At 36.3% G+C, this 16,397-nt stretch overlaps 1 protein-coding gene across 1 annotated transcript; it reads right to left on the reverse strand.

Annotated features, from left to right (window-relative positions):
• Positions 1-4,804: 4,804 nt before the first annotated feature.
• On the reverse strand, positions 4,805-15,658 carry ddx21 (DEAD-box helicase 21). Its single transcript, XM_015374343.1, has 16 exons — positions 15,486-15,658; positions 13,950-14,186; positions 13,630-13,761; positions 13,052-13,127; positions 11,470-11,648; positions 11,238-11,355; positions 10,729-10,914; positions 10,121-10,266; positions 9,664-9,813; positions 9,375-9,536; positions 6,866-6,985; positions 6,698-6,771; positions 6,447-6,606; positions 6,092-6,226; positions 5,952-5,996; positions 4,805-5,806 (listed from the first exon to the last, which is right to left on the reverse strand). The coding sequence occupies exons 1-16, from the start codon at positions 15,567-15,569 to the stop codon at positions 5,549-5,551; spliced, it is 2,262 nt and encodes a 753-aa protein (XP_015229829.1). The 5' UTR covers positions 15,570-15,658; the 3' UTR covers positions 4,805-5,548.
• Between the last annotated feature and the right edge of the window lie 739 nt (positions 15,659-16,397).

Raw genomic sequence — 16,397 nt, forward strand, 5'->3', positions numbered from 1 at the left:
TTGTTTGGCAATGCAAAAGGGGAATGAGAGCATGTCTTAGCAAAATCACTGGAGAGAGTGGTTTTAATAACTGTTTTAGCTAAATGCGTTTGCTTTTAAGATTTTTATTTATTTTGTTTGTATGGATAAAAGCATCCTTTAGGGTCTAATTGTAGAGGCTGCCATAAGTGTGAGCATGTCACTCTGAAATCATTTAGAGGAATTGAAAACAAAGATACACAGACAAGGTCTACAGAAATGCTCTGCTGTTTTGTCGTAGTTATTGTCTGACATTTTAAGCGTCTTTCTGTTGAATAATTGACAGATGTGAGGATTGTATAATGAAAATCACACTGCAGTACATTTTTTCTCGTTATTAAAAATATGGCTGTGAACCGTGAACAAATTCTAAAGCAAACACAGAGATTTGTTTTTCCAGGAATCACTTAACATTTAACACGTATACATTAGCTAGAAATACTGAACAATTGAATACCAACAAGTGTAATTTGGACAGTGTTGCATTGCCTGAACTTTATAAAACACTGTAATTATGTATTAATCATCACAACGCACTTTGGAAACAAGAGGACTTTTCTAAAAATCATAAATACAACATGAACAAGCAAAATGTATTTGTAAAATGAAATGTAAGCTGTAAAATAAATTCTGTTTCTGCATAAAATATTAGTAGTCATTTTTGTGTCACACAAGAAAAAAAAACTTCCACAGACATCATTTTTGTTTCTTCAAAAAGAAAAGTTTTTTTTGCTGTGATATGTGGCACACTATTACTTTATTTTGTTAAAGCCTTAATTCCATAATAAAAAAAGACAAAGAGTGACAATAAACAACATGAATCAGTAAACATCAGCTAATAAATTTATAGAATTTACAAACTAATTCCCTTTAAAATACACTTTTAATACTCAAAGGAGAGGAAAGTGAAACTGTGGTTCAGTCACTAAGGTCCAAATCCAATCTTGCTCATCTCGGCTCTTTAGGTTCAAAATTTATATTGCTTATCAATATATGTATACACTGTAAAATTAATTTCCAGAAAAAATTGTGCATTTTGGTGTCAGATTGAGAAAGTGCTTACAGTCCTCTGAAAAAAGAATGTTTCTACTACAGATTAAAGTCTCCTTTAAGCACCGAGTTGTCTTGTGCTATAAAATCAACTATAACCTGAGGATACTCAACAGTAAGCTGAACTGAATTAACATTTTAGATGAGTTACAACTCATGCCGAGGTCTTTTCAGGACAAAATCAAACCCTGCCGGTTCAGACTGTGACCAAATCATCCAGCAGTGACACTTGGATTAGCCTAAAAACCTCTAAAAGGGGTTTTTTCACTCCATTTCCCTCAATGGAAAAATTTCTTGAGAGTAATAAAGTGGATCTTTGAAAATAAATATTAAAAATTGAACCTTGAATCCTAAGATAACGGGTGAAAGGCATTAGCATGAAGGGTCTTGCCTAAACACCAACGCCGGCAGCTCATTTCCCCAGGTTAGGAAGTAAACCCAGGCTTCCTGTTTGCAGGATGGGTGACTTGTTTGTGGTCATTATTTATCTGTTTAGAATTGTAAGCAAATAAATAATGTTAAGGTTTTAGTCATTTTTCATAGTTTTTAATCAAACTATAAACTATCTTTATGGTGCAGATTTTTCTGCCAGGATAGTTTCGAATTCCCTTGATACTGAAGATTTTTAAAGGATAACATGATTTTGAAAAGTTAAGGGTTAAAGGTCTTTGCTCAAGGACCCAGAGTGGCAGTCTGTGGGAGTGGGGCTCGGACCTGGAACTTTGGGTTCCGAGCTCTATGCCCTAACCACTTGGCCGCCACTCCATTAATATATATATATATAATTTTTTTTTTTTTACAAAACCAAAAATACACTACTATGAACATATATTTTACAGTGTACTCTTCTTGGTATTTTAGTATTTTCAAATTAGTTTAAATTATTTCTTTCAAAGAATCACATTCTTGTTTTTCCCGGTTTGACACGGTAGCTCTGACACCGATTCTCAGGTGTTCGAAGTCTCACCATATTGTTAGGAAGGTCAGCAGACTAGTATGTCAATATCAGAGGGAGCTACAGCCAAGAAATAACCCTCATAGGACTTTAGCACATTGTGCAGATTTTATCTGATACAGTTTATAGTTGCAGGTTTGATAACTGAATGGTGGTTAAAGTTCATCTTTATTAAAGCTCCTTTTATCTTTTATATGATGCAGTCTCCTATACTCTACATGGGTGGCTTGCACAGGTAATTAAAAAAAAAACATTGATAAAAATCATTAACCTGAATCCCTGCTCTGTACCCACATATTTACTTTACGGTAGAGATGTTCCGATACCATTTTTTCTCTCCCAACACGATTTTGATGCTTGTGATGTAAATAGTGGCCGAAACTGAGTACTGATACCAGTATGTTACAAAAACTATATATATATATATATATATATATATATATATATATATATATATATATATATATATATATATATATATATATATGATTGTGACATGGTAAGGCCTGGCTGAGGTTAAACCTGTGAATGGGAACGTGAATGAATACAGCAAATTTAAGGCATTTATTTTTTTTAAACAAAACAATATAAAAACAGTAGCAGTAAAAGTGGTAGCAAGCTCCATCTCCGACAGGTGTAAGATCTGCTCCTGTCTTAAACAACAGGCAGTAAGTGTCAGCAACAGGCAATTGTTTTAAGAGTGGTGAAGAAGAACTGTGTCAGAACTAACCTGTTAATAGAATCCTATATTCCTATATTAAATGACATGGTTTCGAAATCGGTGCCTTGAATCCAGTACTTGCTGATGGCAGCGTTTTCTGCATGATCAGAGATATTTCTAATACTGGTATCTGAATCAGAACAGCTCTATTTTCATGAGGACCCCCATATACTGCATAAAAGCAGGGGATCCCTCAGTATTAATGGGGTCTCCTGCTGTTGCTCAGAGAGAAACTGTCTACTTTGTAAATAGGTTTAGATTTGGAAACCTGAAGAATCATTTTAGCATGAGATTTTTGGGGGTTTGGTTGTGCCATAATTTAATAGGCCTATAAACTGCTTCTTGTTTTGAGCTTGTTTACTGATATTTTCTATAATGGGGTTTCTAACAAAACAGTTTTACTATTGGTAAAAAGAAAAAAATTGGTATAAGATTATCAAGCTTAGCTGTTCAGGCAAAATGCATCAACAGCTCGTTTAAAATACAAATAATTACCTACAATAGAAGAGAAAAAAAAATATTGTGCATCATCACACAACACCTCCATAATTTCCTCCAAGTCAACAAAAACCTCAGTGCTGCCATTCAGCACCTGCTAAACACTGGCTGCTCTGGGACTATCGGGGAAAATCCTGGAACAAGTAAGGCTTTGGTGCAGGATTTAGATCTACAGGTAAATGAAACCAAGCTCTGAACTACAGACTTTAAGTGTACAGGAGGACAAAGTCTAGCATTTATATGCTAATATTAAAGGAACCTCAGACCCGTTTTTAAAAATGGTAATATTTATACCCATTTGTTTTTGCTTTTTACATGTATAGCATACTAAACCACTGCAGACATGCTGGTACCAATCAGTGTTGTGCATAAACAATTTTAATAAAGAAAGGATGCTGCAGCCTGAATGAATTCCGGTGTTTGCAATGTAGTTTTCATCTCAAATGTGTAACAATAAATGTCTGCAATTCCAAATAACAGAGTGAAGGAATCAGTGCACATAAAATGTCAAGAACTACCATAAAATACAAAGGAAATATGAAGTGAGTTGGTCTTGGCATTCTGCTCTTCCAGAATGGCACCTAAACTGCCAGCTCTGTGATTGAGATTACAATGAACATGTACCTGTGTCAGCTAGTTCATAGAATATGCCATCTCTTCCTTTAAATGGTGCTGGATTGATCTAAAACAGGTCAGCTGAAAGCTCAGCTAATGCCATCATATCAAATTACTCAGAATCCACTATTTTATCTTTAAACAAGGAACAGAAAGAGCAATAAAGGGTGTTGTGGTTCTTCATCCCGTCAACAGTTGTTTCATTCTTTACCGTGACTGGCTGAAACCAAACTTGAGGAGGCAATTGGTGAAGCTTCGACTAATGAGCATCAAAGGTTCCACTGAGTGCCTACTTTTCACAACAAATTTGATGGAGGATCCCCAAATTATTTATGTGTAAAACTAAACCTAAAAGCTAGATATTATTAATCTGGTTTGTCACTACACCATGACTGCACAGGGTTACATAGATTGTAGAGTAAATAGATCCAAATAAATGCTGATTCCGAAAAAGTATTTTGCCCTTGGTATCAGAGCACCTTCTCCTTATAGAGAGTTGGCTACATTCAATGCTATGCATACCAAGAACAAGCATTTCTTGTGAGAAGTCAGTTGTACAGAGAACAGTTTGGTAATCAAAGCTAATTACAGAAAGGTCAAGTTGTGTAATGCTGTTAAAAGTTCTTCTTGTTTACCAGTAGATTTTAGAGCCCAGGTGACCTTTTTCTGTAATAAAATTTAAAGAATTTGACTGTGGTTACAGCAATCACAGCATACCAATATATATAACAGTGTCCATGTGCGGTTTTCATGTTTTTGACATATGCAAAGTAAAAAAGATTTTAGAATTAAAAATCTTAATACTAATCTGTGCAGTCCTTTCCCTTCACAATGGCAAACATTACCTAACATAATAAAACTAACATGATAATGCAATTGATCATTTCACAAAGTTTTACCATGTTAGAACAAACAGGTTGAATTTTCCATAACCTTAAAAGAACACACACAGTACAATTTGACCTTTAATAAGAAGTTTCATTCTAATGAATGGAAGCAGTACAGTTCTTAAATAGAAGCAATTGCAACGCAATCATTGCACATAACATTTAAGGATAAATGTTTCAGCTGATGGTAATGCAGAAACCTGACTGAAAATGCTGTAAAAGTTTCTACCAGCTTAATTCGGTGTCCTCCACCCATACAGATCCCACATGGCAGACATGGATGCTATACGGCACGGTATGTTTGATCTTACAAATTACAAGCTGATCTGCACCCTGGTTATAGATGGTTGGTAAAGTTGCCTTTACATAGTTAAGGGGAAAAGTTTTAATAAATGCTGTTTTAATAAATGCTGTTCCCTAAACAGCCAGAACATAAAGGAAAAACAGCCAATAAGAGAAGGTGACACAATCAAACCTTTAGCGGACTGGAAAGGATTATATTATTATGTCTATTAACTGAAAAACAAAACTAGCAAATTATTTGCTAATGGGTTTTGAGAAATGTTTTAACATTATAAAATAATGAACCAAATTACAAACAGCAGTGATATAATATCACGGTATGGTATTAAAATGGCAAACAAAAAATCTCAGCATTTCTCCCACTTGTAGCAAAAGGATGCAGTTTTTGCTTATAAGGTATGTGGATCTGATATCTTATATCAGAAATATTTTCACCAATCATGTTGATTCTAATGATAGTCAATAAAATCCATCGGCATCAAACATCAATAGCTTGGCGTATCAGTACTCGAACGCTTGACTAAAGGTCCGTTTGTGTCCACCTCTACTGTTGCTGTAGCCTCCTCCGCCGGCACCGTTTCGAAAGCTGTTGTTACGCCCACCATTTCCACTGAAGCCGCGCCCCCTCCCACCTCTAAACCCTCCTCTGTTCCCACCACCAAAGTTTCTTTCTCCGCGGTTGGAGAACTGCTTCTCCTCAAGCTCTGGGAGCTCTGTGGCTAAAGTCAGCTGCCAGCGGCGACCGTCTGTCCAATTATCCTAATCAAAGGAGAAAATTGAGTAATTAGGATTTTAGAACAATTCAGGACACTAATATGTATTACATAATATATATTGTTTTATTTCTGCAACAGTTCAAAAAGCCATTTTATTCTTGAACACGAACGCTTGCTGGTGTTATTACCTGAATTTCTTTGACTTTATCAGCTGGGACATCAAAGCAAACTCCCTATTACAAAGAGATAAAAATGGTGAGCAGATTTACCAAGGATTTACCAAAGATTTACAAGTTCTATTGACATAGTCCAGAAGAGTTCTGATTACCATTTTGCCTTTGAGGAAGGTCATTCTGTAAATGTGGTTTTCAAAGTCCTCTCCCAGCTGTTCTTTAATGGTTCTCCAGGCATAACCGAGATTATGCATTTCCTGAGAACACAGCATCTGCATTGTTGCGTAACCCTGCAAAAAAAAAAAAAAATCTCACAACATAAACACACATTTCAAAAAGGAGCACATTTCCAGTGAAATCATTCCTGGTTTGGCCAAAGTGATATGTAATCTCTTATCTCAATAAGAGAAGTTCTGCTCTAATCCGAGTTAATTTTAGCCACTTCAGTTACTCTGAAAAACAATACAAGTTTCCAATTGAGGAAATCCAGTTATCACAGAGGAAACTTACAGCATCAGAGTTCAGTAGAGACCTCTGCTCTAGACTTGTGGCTCCAGAAATATGGGCCAGAGCAGCGGCTAGAGCATCTACTGCTCCCTTCTCTTCTATGAGCTTCTCTGCTGATTCCCGAAAATATTCAATTGCAGTTGCTGGAACAGAATCCAAAAACCTGCAAAAATAAAATTAAAAATGAGTACAAAGATTAAGATTGTAACATTTATGGTCAAAATCGTATGTCTGGCCAGTTCCACACTGCATACCTGACAGCATCTTTGCTCGATGATTTGATGATATCATTGGCAGTCGGAACACCAACTCGCCTGAAAGTGATGCCCTGGAATAACGTCAAACAAGAAGCATTTAGTACCAACTTAATAATAAAAAAACAAATTAGACAGTTAAAAACTTTACAAGTTAGTGACACCCACTGCTTTGTTCTCTACATAGCGCAGCTGGTCCTCTTCCTTCCTCTGGTAGAAGCAGATGCAGACTCCAGTCCTGCCTGCTCGTCCCGTTCGCCCTGAACGATGGATGTACGATTCTACATCCTGACCAAAAAGAAAGAAAAAAATAGACTTCTTTCAGTTTATTCTAATGAGGTTTGAAATGCATTTTTATTTTTCCATTTGTAAAAATAATTTCAGACTTTGTATTTGTTTTCCTCAGTAGACAACTTCATAAAGAAGAACAAAAACTTTTTTCAGTCTATGTTGACTCTTAGGCAACAACATACAGAGATACACCCTTTCCTATGCACCTGTATTGATCAATAAAAAGAACACAATGTACCTGTATGACCAGAACAAGGCAACTACTCCAATATAAACCAGGGGTCTGAAGATGATCAATTATTTTAATTTATGTTGGACATAGATTGCTTTTAAATCCTTTCTCAAAAATATCAGTTAGGTATAAAAAGCCAAGTTGTCCTTATAAGAAATAAAAGGATATTATTTATGACTCTAAAGTAGTTTTATTCAGATAGACTAAATGTTCTTTGGACACTAAATGTTGCCCATCCCTGATCTCATCAACAAGCAGCCAGAACATTATTCTCTTACACTGTGTGTAATGCTTTGCAGCAACCACAAGGTGGTGCAATACACCAAATAAGGAATAAGCTGCTCATCACTAGGGACAATGGTGAATGAATTACTTGCACATGATTAAACTTTTGTATTTTAAGCTCTTAAAAATCTACCATAATCTAAATTATGATATTTTATATTTTGAGGTGTCATTAGTTTCCTGATACCCTGATTTAAAGCTTTGGATTTAACATTAGATTCTCATTGACAGGAACATGTGTATCCAGCCATTATCCAGAAATGTTGGGTCCTTCTCCCAAATTGGATAAATTGTAGCTCCTTTATTCTTTTCCTGGCTCCTATCCCTTTAATTTTTGCAGGGTCAACAGTGAGAATACTAAAAAGGGTAGGAGAGGATCTATGGTCTCCTGTACTGAAACCGGAAAGCTTTATGGACATCGTTACATGATGAGAACACACGGATAACACTTTGGGACTACTAGAAACAACAGTTACACAAACATGGTGAACAGCTGAAGCTCTCCATTATAAAACCCTAGACATATGAAGGTCCTTGAATGTGCATGGGTCATACAGAGTAGATGTAAAAAAAATAATGCATTTTGTTAAACTGTGAGGCTGGCTGTGACTACACATCCTGTAGCACAAAGGTTTCTGGGAATCCGTACAGCTAAATATATTAGTATAGGAACGTCAGAAGGTCCCTATACTAACTTATCTATGGATAAAAAGCATCCTACTTCCTTGTTTTACCTCTTTCCTTACTGCTAGCCCAATTCAGACAGCACTTATGGCAACTAGGAATCCACTTCTACTTTAGTTTACCAGATTTTCTTGATTCAGATGGAGCCTTTAAGAGTAATTTTTGTAAGTAAATTAAATTATTAGTAATTATAACTTTTATTATGCTCTTTTGTACTATATACACTCTTTATATTGTCTGTTGTTTTTCCATCTTTAATGGCATCTTGTTTTAACATTGCCCATAGTACTCTATATAAGCTACTGGAACCAGAATTTTCCTGAGGGAGTGTGAAGTTAAATTTCTGTGTTCAAATTATATCTTTCTATTTAAGTAAGCAGTTTATTTGCTGAAGGTCACAAGGGTGTAAGATGACCTTGCAAAAACTTAGTTTCTTAACAAGATAAACATCTGTGCAGAAGTAAGGAATGGTCAGTTTGAAATAGGTGTTCTTTAAACAGTAGCAAGCAAGAGAAATTAGTAGTATAACAGTTACTATGAAAAACCTCAAGAGGTCAGTTCCGTGGAAACCATTGTGTCGTGCACAAGAGTTTCTGTTAATGTTTTGCAAACTCTTTTACACACGAAAGTGATCTATATGTAGAGGGAACAAGCCACCCTAGTTAGAGCTCACTGACAAATTCTGTGTAACTGGGATGCTCTCGCCTTGCATGTGTTTAAATTAAAAGGGAGCTTTGGTCCTTGCAGTCTGCTGTGTTTCAGTCTCCAATTTCTAACAGACTTTACATGGAATTAATCCCCAGGAATAAATAAGGTTGAGTCAGTCTAGAAGGCATCTGCCGAACTTTCATGAAGAAATAATTAAGCCGTTTGATCCAGGTGTGTTGGAGCAGGAATGGATTCAGTAGTTGCTGGTCAATGGACCTTTAGGTCGCTTGAGACACCTGGTCAAGATCAAGAGCTTCTGAGATGTTAATGGACAACTTTCTACTCTGTGCTTGAAGCAAAAATATGAAGTTAAATCATGTCAGGGTTTCGACACCTTGGTTATCATGAAGTTTAAGTACATTGTAAAACAAATGTCGCTAAATACGAGGTCCATGTGTCGCAGCATTTACATCCAGCTACCACAGTATCACACTACAGCTTGGTTCACATCAATGGATGTTTTTGTTGTGTAAAAACCTTGGGTGGAGAACACTGGACCACCAAGTCGACCTCTGGGATGTCTAATCCACGGGCTGCAACGTTTGTGGCAACGAGAACCTCAAATGCACCATTTCTGAAACCCTTAAGAGTCGTCTCTCTTTGTTTCTGTGGAATATCACCGTGGAGGGACTGGGAACTCTGAAAGTATTAATCAGGAGAGGAAAAAAGGCATAAATAACTTATAATGACAGCAAATTTGACAGTGGTAGAGATTCAAGAACCTCTTTACGTAAATAAACCTAGATTCATAAGAGTGCATCACTACCTGTTTGATGGATGCATTCATGGCCAGTTCATTAGCCTCCTTCTTGGTCTCACAGAAGACGATTGTTCTGCCATGGCTACCACTGTACACCTGAACAACATCTCCAATCACTGCAGCGCGTTGACTCCAGTGACACGCTATGGCCAAATGCTGCAAAGGGAAGATCCGTATGAAAGTCAAGAAAACGTCATAGGCCATTTTTCTAAAACAGGTTGGCAAATACAAGAACATGAAGGCATCCCCAACCTCGGTCCTCGAGGCCCGCTGTCCTGCAGGTTTTAGATTATAATGACCGCAGTAGACCAAAAGCCTGTTAATCAGCTTTCAAATAAAATCAGCTGTGCTGGAGCAAGGAAACCTCTAAAACCTGCAGGACAGTGGGCCTTGAGGAGCGAGGTTGGGGATGCCTGTATTAGATTATTTTCAATAGCACTTATAACACTACATTTATACTCACCTCAACAGTTGTTGCAGCCTTTTGTGTTTTCTTGCCAATCAAGTCAATGTGCTTGCAGCCTGGCCTCATGTATTTCTTGGCCACATCATACACCCATGGAGGGCAAGTAGCAGAGAACAGAAGGGTCTGTGGGTTGGTGTCGCTGTCTGAAGGTCAGAAATACAAGTCAGCTTTGTTAATTGCTAAATACACTTTCACATACATATATATATAAAGTATGGGCCAACACCAAAAATCAAAATATAATGCTGCTGGTCAGAGATTAGAACTGTAACTTTTCCTTTAGATTGGTATGAAGATGACCATTTTAATATACATAATCTATCTTTCCCTATTCATTTCATACAAAAAAATACAATATAGCTGTTTTTAGACTTTAGGATCAACAAACATGTACCTTAATTTAATCAAAAATCGGGGGGTGGGGGGAGCTTCCTCAATTTTCCATTGGATTCAAACAACCTTTAACAAAAATATTGTTTCCAATTCTATGCACTTTGGTCCCAAGAATAAATTGGCATGTGAAACTTAGAACTAAAAAAACTACATCGGCCTGGATATACCTGCTTCATTATTTAAATATATTTTTATGTTGGACATTAATTTACCTTTCTTATACGATGAACTCAATATCTCTTCGACTTGTTCTGCAAACCCCATGTCCAACATTTGGTCCACTTCATCCAGAACAACATGTTTCAGTTTGGAGAGGTTGAGTTTGTTGTTCTGAAGGTGATCTTTGATGCGACCAGGCGTTCCCACCAAAATATCAATTCCATTACGAATGGCATCAACTGGAAAAAAAGAGAGGTGTAAATATTAATTGAAACTAAACAGAAAAACCCAATCATTTGGATCCAGAAACAAAGAGCAAATTATATTGGTTTTAAAAATATTGAGATAAAAGCATCCATAATATTGTCCTGTGGACAGAGCTCTCTATAGAAAAGTTGGCTGTTTGAGTTGGTTGGACACATAGGAGAGACTTCTAAGGAATCAAAGTCGCTTAAGTCTAAAATAGTATGTTGAACACCACCTGGGTGTTCAATGATCTGCTGTTGCTCAAGAGTTTAAAACAGCATTGATATAAGCAGTTAATAGTAAGGCATAAACATACTCTGTGGATTGTATGGGCTTCCTCCATAGAAACACGTAATAGACAGTCTCTTGGAAATGTCTTTGAAGTCTCTGGTGACTTGGATGGCCAACTCTCTGGTAGGAGTCAAGACTAAAACCTATTAACAACAACAACAACAAAAAAATACAACTATTGAGTTTTGACAAACAGATGGAGGAAAGAGAAGAAAAAAAAAAAAAAAAAAGCTAAATTTTCAGTGACTGGCAAATACCTTAGGAGGGCGCCCTCTGGTATTTTCTGGTACACCATTCTGGAGCTTTTCTATCAGCGGTATGGCAAAGGAGAACGTTTTTCCTGTTCCTGTCCGGGCTTGAGCAATAACATCCTCTCCATCATACACAGGATTAAATGACTTTACCTGGATATCAAACAAGTAAGAGACTCCCCGAGCTGAAAAGACAGAAGTAGAAGGATATTCAAAAGCATAGCAAAAAAAAACGACATTTGAGAAAAAATATTAACACTGCAAAAAGGCTGAATGAAGCCTTTAAAGCTGTAAATAGAATGCAGACAAAATGCATTTTGACTCTCAAAAAGGCATTCAACTTTCTCTATACAAATCTTAAAAAACCCATCAAATTAAGTGCAGTTTATCAATAAAACCAAAGAAGAGCTGGATTGATGGATAGATCTCCCACTATCTTTAATTGGCAGAGTTACCTCAATCATAATGACTACATTACCTACATTTATTTACTTATTATATTGTGTCCCCTTAAAAGTCTCAATGACATTTTTTAGAGATTTGGATTCAAGCAATATCTCGATTTTTATGGCAAAAGAAGGTCCCAAAAGTTAAACTTCTTCCTTTACAGGCTCCCTATACTAAAGGTGGATTCAATCTTCCAAATTTCAGAATGTTTTACCTAACTTCCCAGTTTCGTACTCTATGGATGTGGATTTATTCAAATGCATGTTATCGATAGAACAACAAGAATAGAAATCCAGTTCACTTGCTATAATCCCTTTCTTAAGTTCAAAAAACCAGCTCTCTACAATCAAATCATTTAATCTTAGCTACCAACAATACATGGCTTCAGTTACACACTCTTTTAAACCTAAACATACGATTGTTGATTAACACACCACTTGAAGCTAACCCCAGCATTCCCCAACCTATAAACTGGTTTGTAGTGTGTATACTACACACCTGGGTCAGAAAAGGCATTAGAACAGTCGGCGTTCTTTATAGCAATAATGTATTTGCCAGCTTCAGTCAATTATCTGAATTCTATTACATGCATAGGCACAATAATTCAAAATATTTGCAGATCGAGCACTAGATTAAGAGCTGAAAATTAGAGACATTTCCTAATAAACCAGAGGAAACCTTGTTTAAATCATGTTTATTAGATCCCAAACGTACCACTACAAAAGGACTTATTTAATGTGTTTACAAAATTGTCTTGACTATTTACCAGCCTATGAAAATCAGTAAAAAAAAAAAAAAATCGAAATGGGAATTGGACTTAAACTGCAATATTGATCTTTAGTGTGTTTCAATTATTACAATATTTTTGTCCTTTTACCTTAATTCTGACCTTTTGAAAGGTCAGAATGAAGAGGGTGGGTTTGTTATGTTGTTTCTCTTTTTATTTTTAGAGGCTCCAAAAAAAATCACGTTTTACATTGGATGTAGATTTTATTTGGACATGTATTCTTTGTGTGTGTNTATATATATATATATATATATATATATATATATATATATATATATATATATACACACACACACACACACACACACAATAATTATGTGCAAGTTTTACACCCATTTGGAAATATGCGCTTACCTTTCAGTTTATCTATGGTGGCTTGAGATATTCTGAAATTAGAGAAAGCTCCTTCTCTCTGCTCTGGTGTCAGCTCCTAAAGGTGTAGAGAAATTATTGTTACATTTTTTTTCTGACTCCAGGCATCTTTAAAATAACAGAAAGAGCAAACGCAATATGATACAAGTTTGAAGATGTTTGAAACATCCTCAAACTTGGAAAACAAAATCCAGTGGATTGTGTTTTCTACTTTTTTGGAATGATTATGCCCTGGATGACTGAGAATCTTCACCAGCATATAGACATCTTACATTTTCACAAGGTCATCACTTGACTGGAATTATTTTTTTTTACTTCTTGCCTTTAATATTATATTATTATTGTCATAAATATCTTAATTTCTAAAAAGAAAACCTTAAAAAACAATCCACTGGACTAAGATTTACAAGTAGTCTGCTTTTGAATGAAAAGATTCCTGGATGGGAAGCGAAACATCTTCAAACTTGAAAAACAAAGTCCAGTGGATGTTTTTTTTTTTTTTTTTGGAATGACTATAACCTGGATGACTGAGAATCTTCACCAGCATATAGACATCTTACATTTTCGCTGTCACTGGCTGAGTCATCACTTGACTGAGATGGGGTCTGTGTAGGGGTCTGGGCTGGTGTGCTTGGTGTGGAATGTCCATTGGTTGCTGCCTCAGTGATTGCTTTCTTTTGCTTCTTGTTTTTCTGGACATCCAGGAGAAAAGTGTTACACAATGAGCAAAGTCACTGAACTAATACATTATCTTTTATTTCAGAGTCTAAAAATGCCCCAAAGCCATATAATGATAATCCTGTCTGCAGAAAAATGTACAAACAAGAACAAAGAATATTTGAATAGTAGATATATAATCACTAAACACAGAATCACTTGCCTCTGATGATTCCTTTTTCTTTTTGGTTTTCTGTTTTGGTGACTCAACGTCATTACTGTTTCCGTTTACATCAGCAGCTTCATCGATGTGGCCGTTAACTTGGTCCGCTGCCAGCTTTTCCTTTTTCTTCTTCTTCTTTGGTGCAGGAGGATCACAGTCTGGATCCTCCTCCTGCTCCTCTGACTGCTGCTGCTTCTGCTTCTTCAGTTTCTTACCTTCCTTGGTCTTATTTTCCACCTTCAAGAGAAAAAAAGGCATTTACATGAACCAAATATTTAGAACCCAAACAAACAGCAGCAGTAGTGTTTACTGCAAAGTTAAAAAAGCAACAAGTAAAGCTAGCAAGCAGCTACTTCCTGCATTAGATATACCATCAATAAAAACCTTAACAACACAACCAGGGAGACTTGTATTCATTGACCTACTGTAATTGTGTGACAAAACAGCCTAAAGCTTAGCAGGTCATGAACACTGATGATTGGTCTCTATTAGAACTCTTAAGGTCTACAATCGTTGATGGTATAAAAGGGTTCATAGCGGACATAATTTTTATAAATGTTTTTTGTTTGTTTTTTTAATTAAAGCATTTTAAATGCTTTATTTAAAAAAAAAAAAAAAAAGAAAAAAGAAGAAGAAGTTCATGACTTTTAATGACTGGTTTACCATCTATATATTTTTTTCCTAAGATGGATAGTTTATAGCTGTAATCGTAATACTGTGATATCTTTGCTGAATGTTGTCATACCATCAGAGTTATACAGCTACTCATGCCTACTCCTCATCCCCTCAAATCATATATTGGTGTCCTCAAAATAATAAACCTAAAAAGATTGAATCAAGCTTTATAATCTCAAAGACATCAGGGGGGCTGTTAATTCAGCAGGATGTCTAATAGTGTACTTGAAGCTCTTTTATGTCAGAATGCAAGTGACAACAAGTCTATACAGGACAAAGTGGGGTCTGGCAACAGATAAGAAATGTCTTAAATAAGACATCTTCATGTCTACAAACGTTAAAGCAACTAAATTCCCTGCATTTCAATCTTTCCAAAACCTCTAACTGAATGACTATGTCCTCCAGTTGTTTAAACCCCACAAACGTGGTTGTTATGGCACCTTCCAAATTTGTGAAGTAGATTTTTTAAGATGTCCACTTCTCTGATCATGTTGTTCAGGATGAAGTATATGAAACATCAAAGTTTTGGTACATTGTGTTAAAATATTTAATCTGAAAAACACGAATCTGTGCCCACGGGACAGATGAGCATTAGTGTCTCACCGAAACAGAAGACCACATATCGGTGTATATTCACCCTGAAACAGGCTACCTAGGTACACACTGACTATATTTCAGAAAACGATTTTCATATTTTTAATTGTTAATTAAAACACCTATATTTTGACTCTGACTTTGTTATACCAACTCTGGTTGACGTTACGTTAGCCGCTAGCAAGCACAACCACATGTTGTTAAACATGGAGGAGCCTTGGTAGTCAATTTATAGATTTCTAGTTCGATATGGATCATTAGACTCACCTTGAAGGTTTCAACCTCCGCGACAGTGTCCATTGCTTTCTCTGTTGCTTCTTCCAAACTTTCAAACTTGATTTTTGATGGCATTTCTCTTCCCTGATGGAAACCCTCGACGTGGACACAGGCTAACCTACGGGCACGCGGATGGAAAGGAACGGAAAGGGTGGAGCGAAGTGATGTCACTGCTCGCTAGAGACCGGCTCTTCTTCTTTCTTTTTTTATGGTGGTTGGCAAGCAACTAACTGATGTACATTACTGCTATCTACTGGAATGGAGTGGGTTGCTATATAACTTATATTCTTCTTCTTGTGAGGTTTTATTTCGGTTGTCAAACTGGTTAAAAGTGCATTACCGCCACTAACTGATAAGGAGTTAAGCAGGGAAACAGGAAACGATTCACCCCAGGAAAAAAAATATAATAATAAATAATATTTTTTCGAACTGTTTAACTTAACACAACATAATACTTAATCACATTTGCCCTCATAATTTCTATCTTTAAGATTCTAATCTGCAAGTGATCTCTGCTTTTTCCGTTTTTTCTCATTTTTTGACTCTACGCTCTTCCAATCTTCTTTGTTTTGAATAATTCCCTCTTCCATCCCACAAGAATCGCTCCCCGTTTCCTCGCTACTTATGGCCCAGGTCATTTCTCCACAAGCAACTAAGACAGAAACGCGAAATGCCCTCCCTATAGAACTATTCAGGGAACAATCACTAATATCGACTGGGATGTAAACAGGTCGCAAAATCACCTACATTGTAAAAGCCGAGTTTTACATCAGTTTTACATCTTGTGTGTCTATACACTTACAGACAGAAAGATTGAGCAGTTGTCTTTAAAAAGTGGAAAAAGAGGGTTTTGCGTTTTAAAATAACGATATTGTTGAATGGAGATGCTAGGAGTCACAGAAC

The sequence above is a fragment of the Cyprinodon variegatus genome, unplaced genomic scaffold (genome assembly GCF_000732505.1).
Source record: "Cyprinodon variegatus isolate N-32 unplaced genomic scaffold, C_variegatus-1.0 Scaffold5, whole genome shotgun sequence".
Classification (NCBI taxonomy): domain Eukaryota; kingdom Metazoa; phylum Chordata; class Actinopteri; order Cyprinodontiformes; family Cyprinodontidae; genus Cyprinodon; species Cyprinodon variegatus.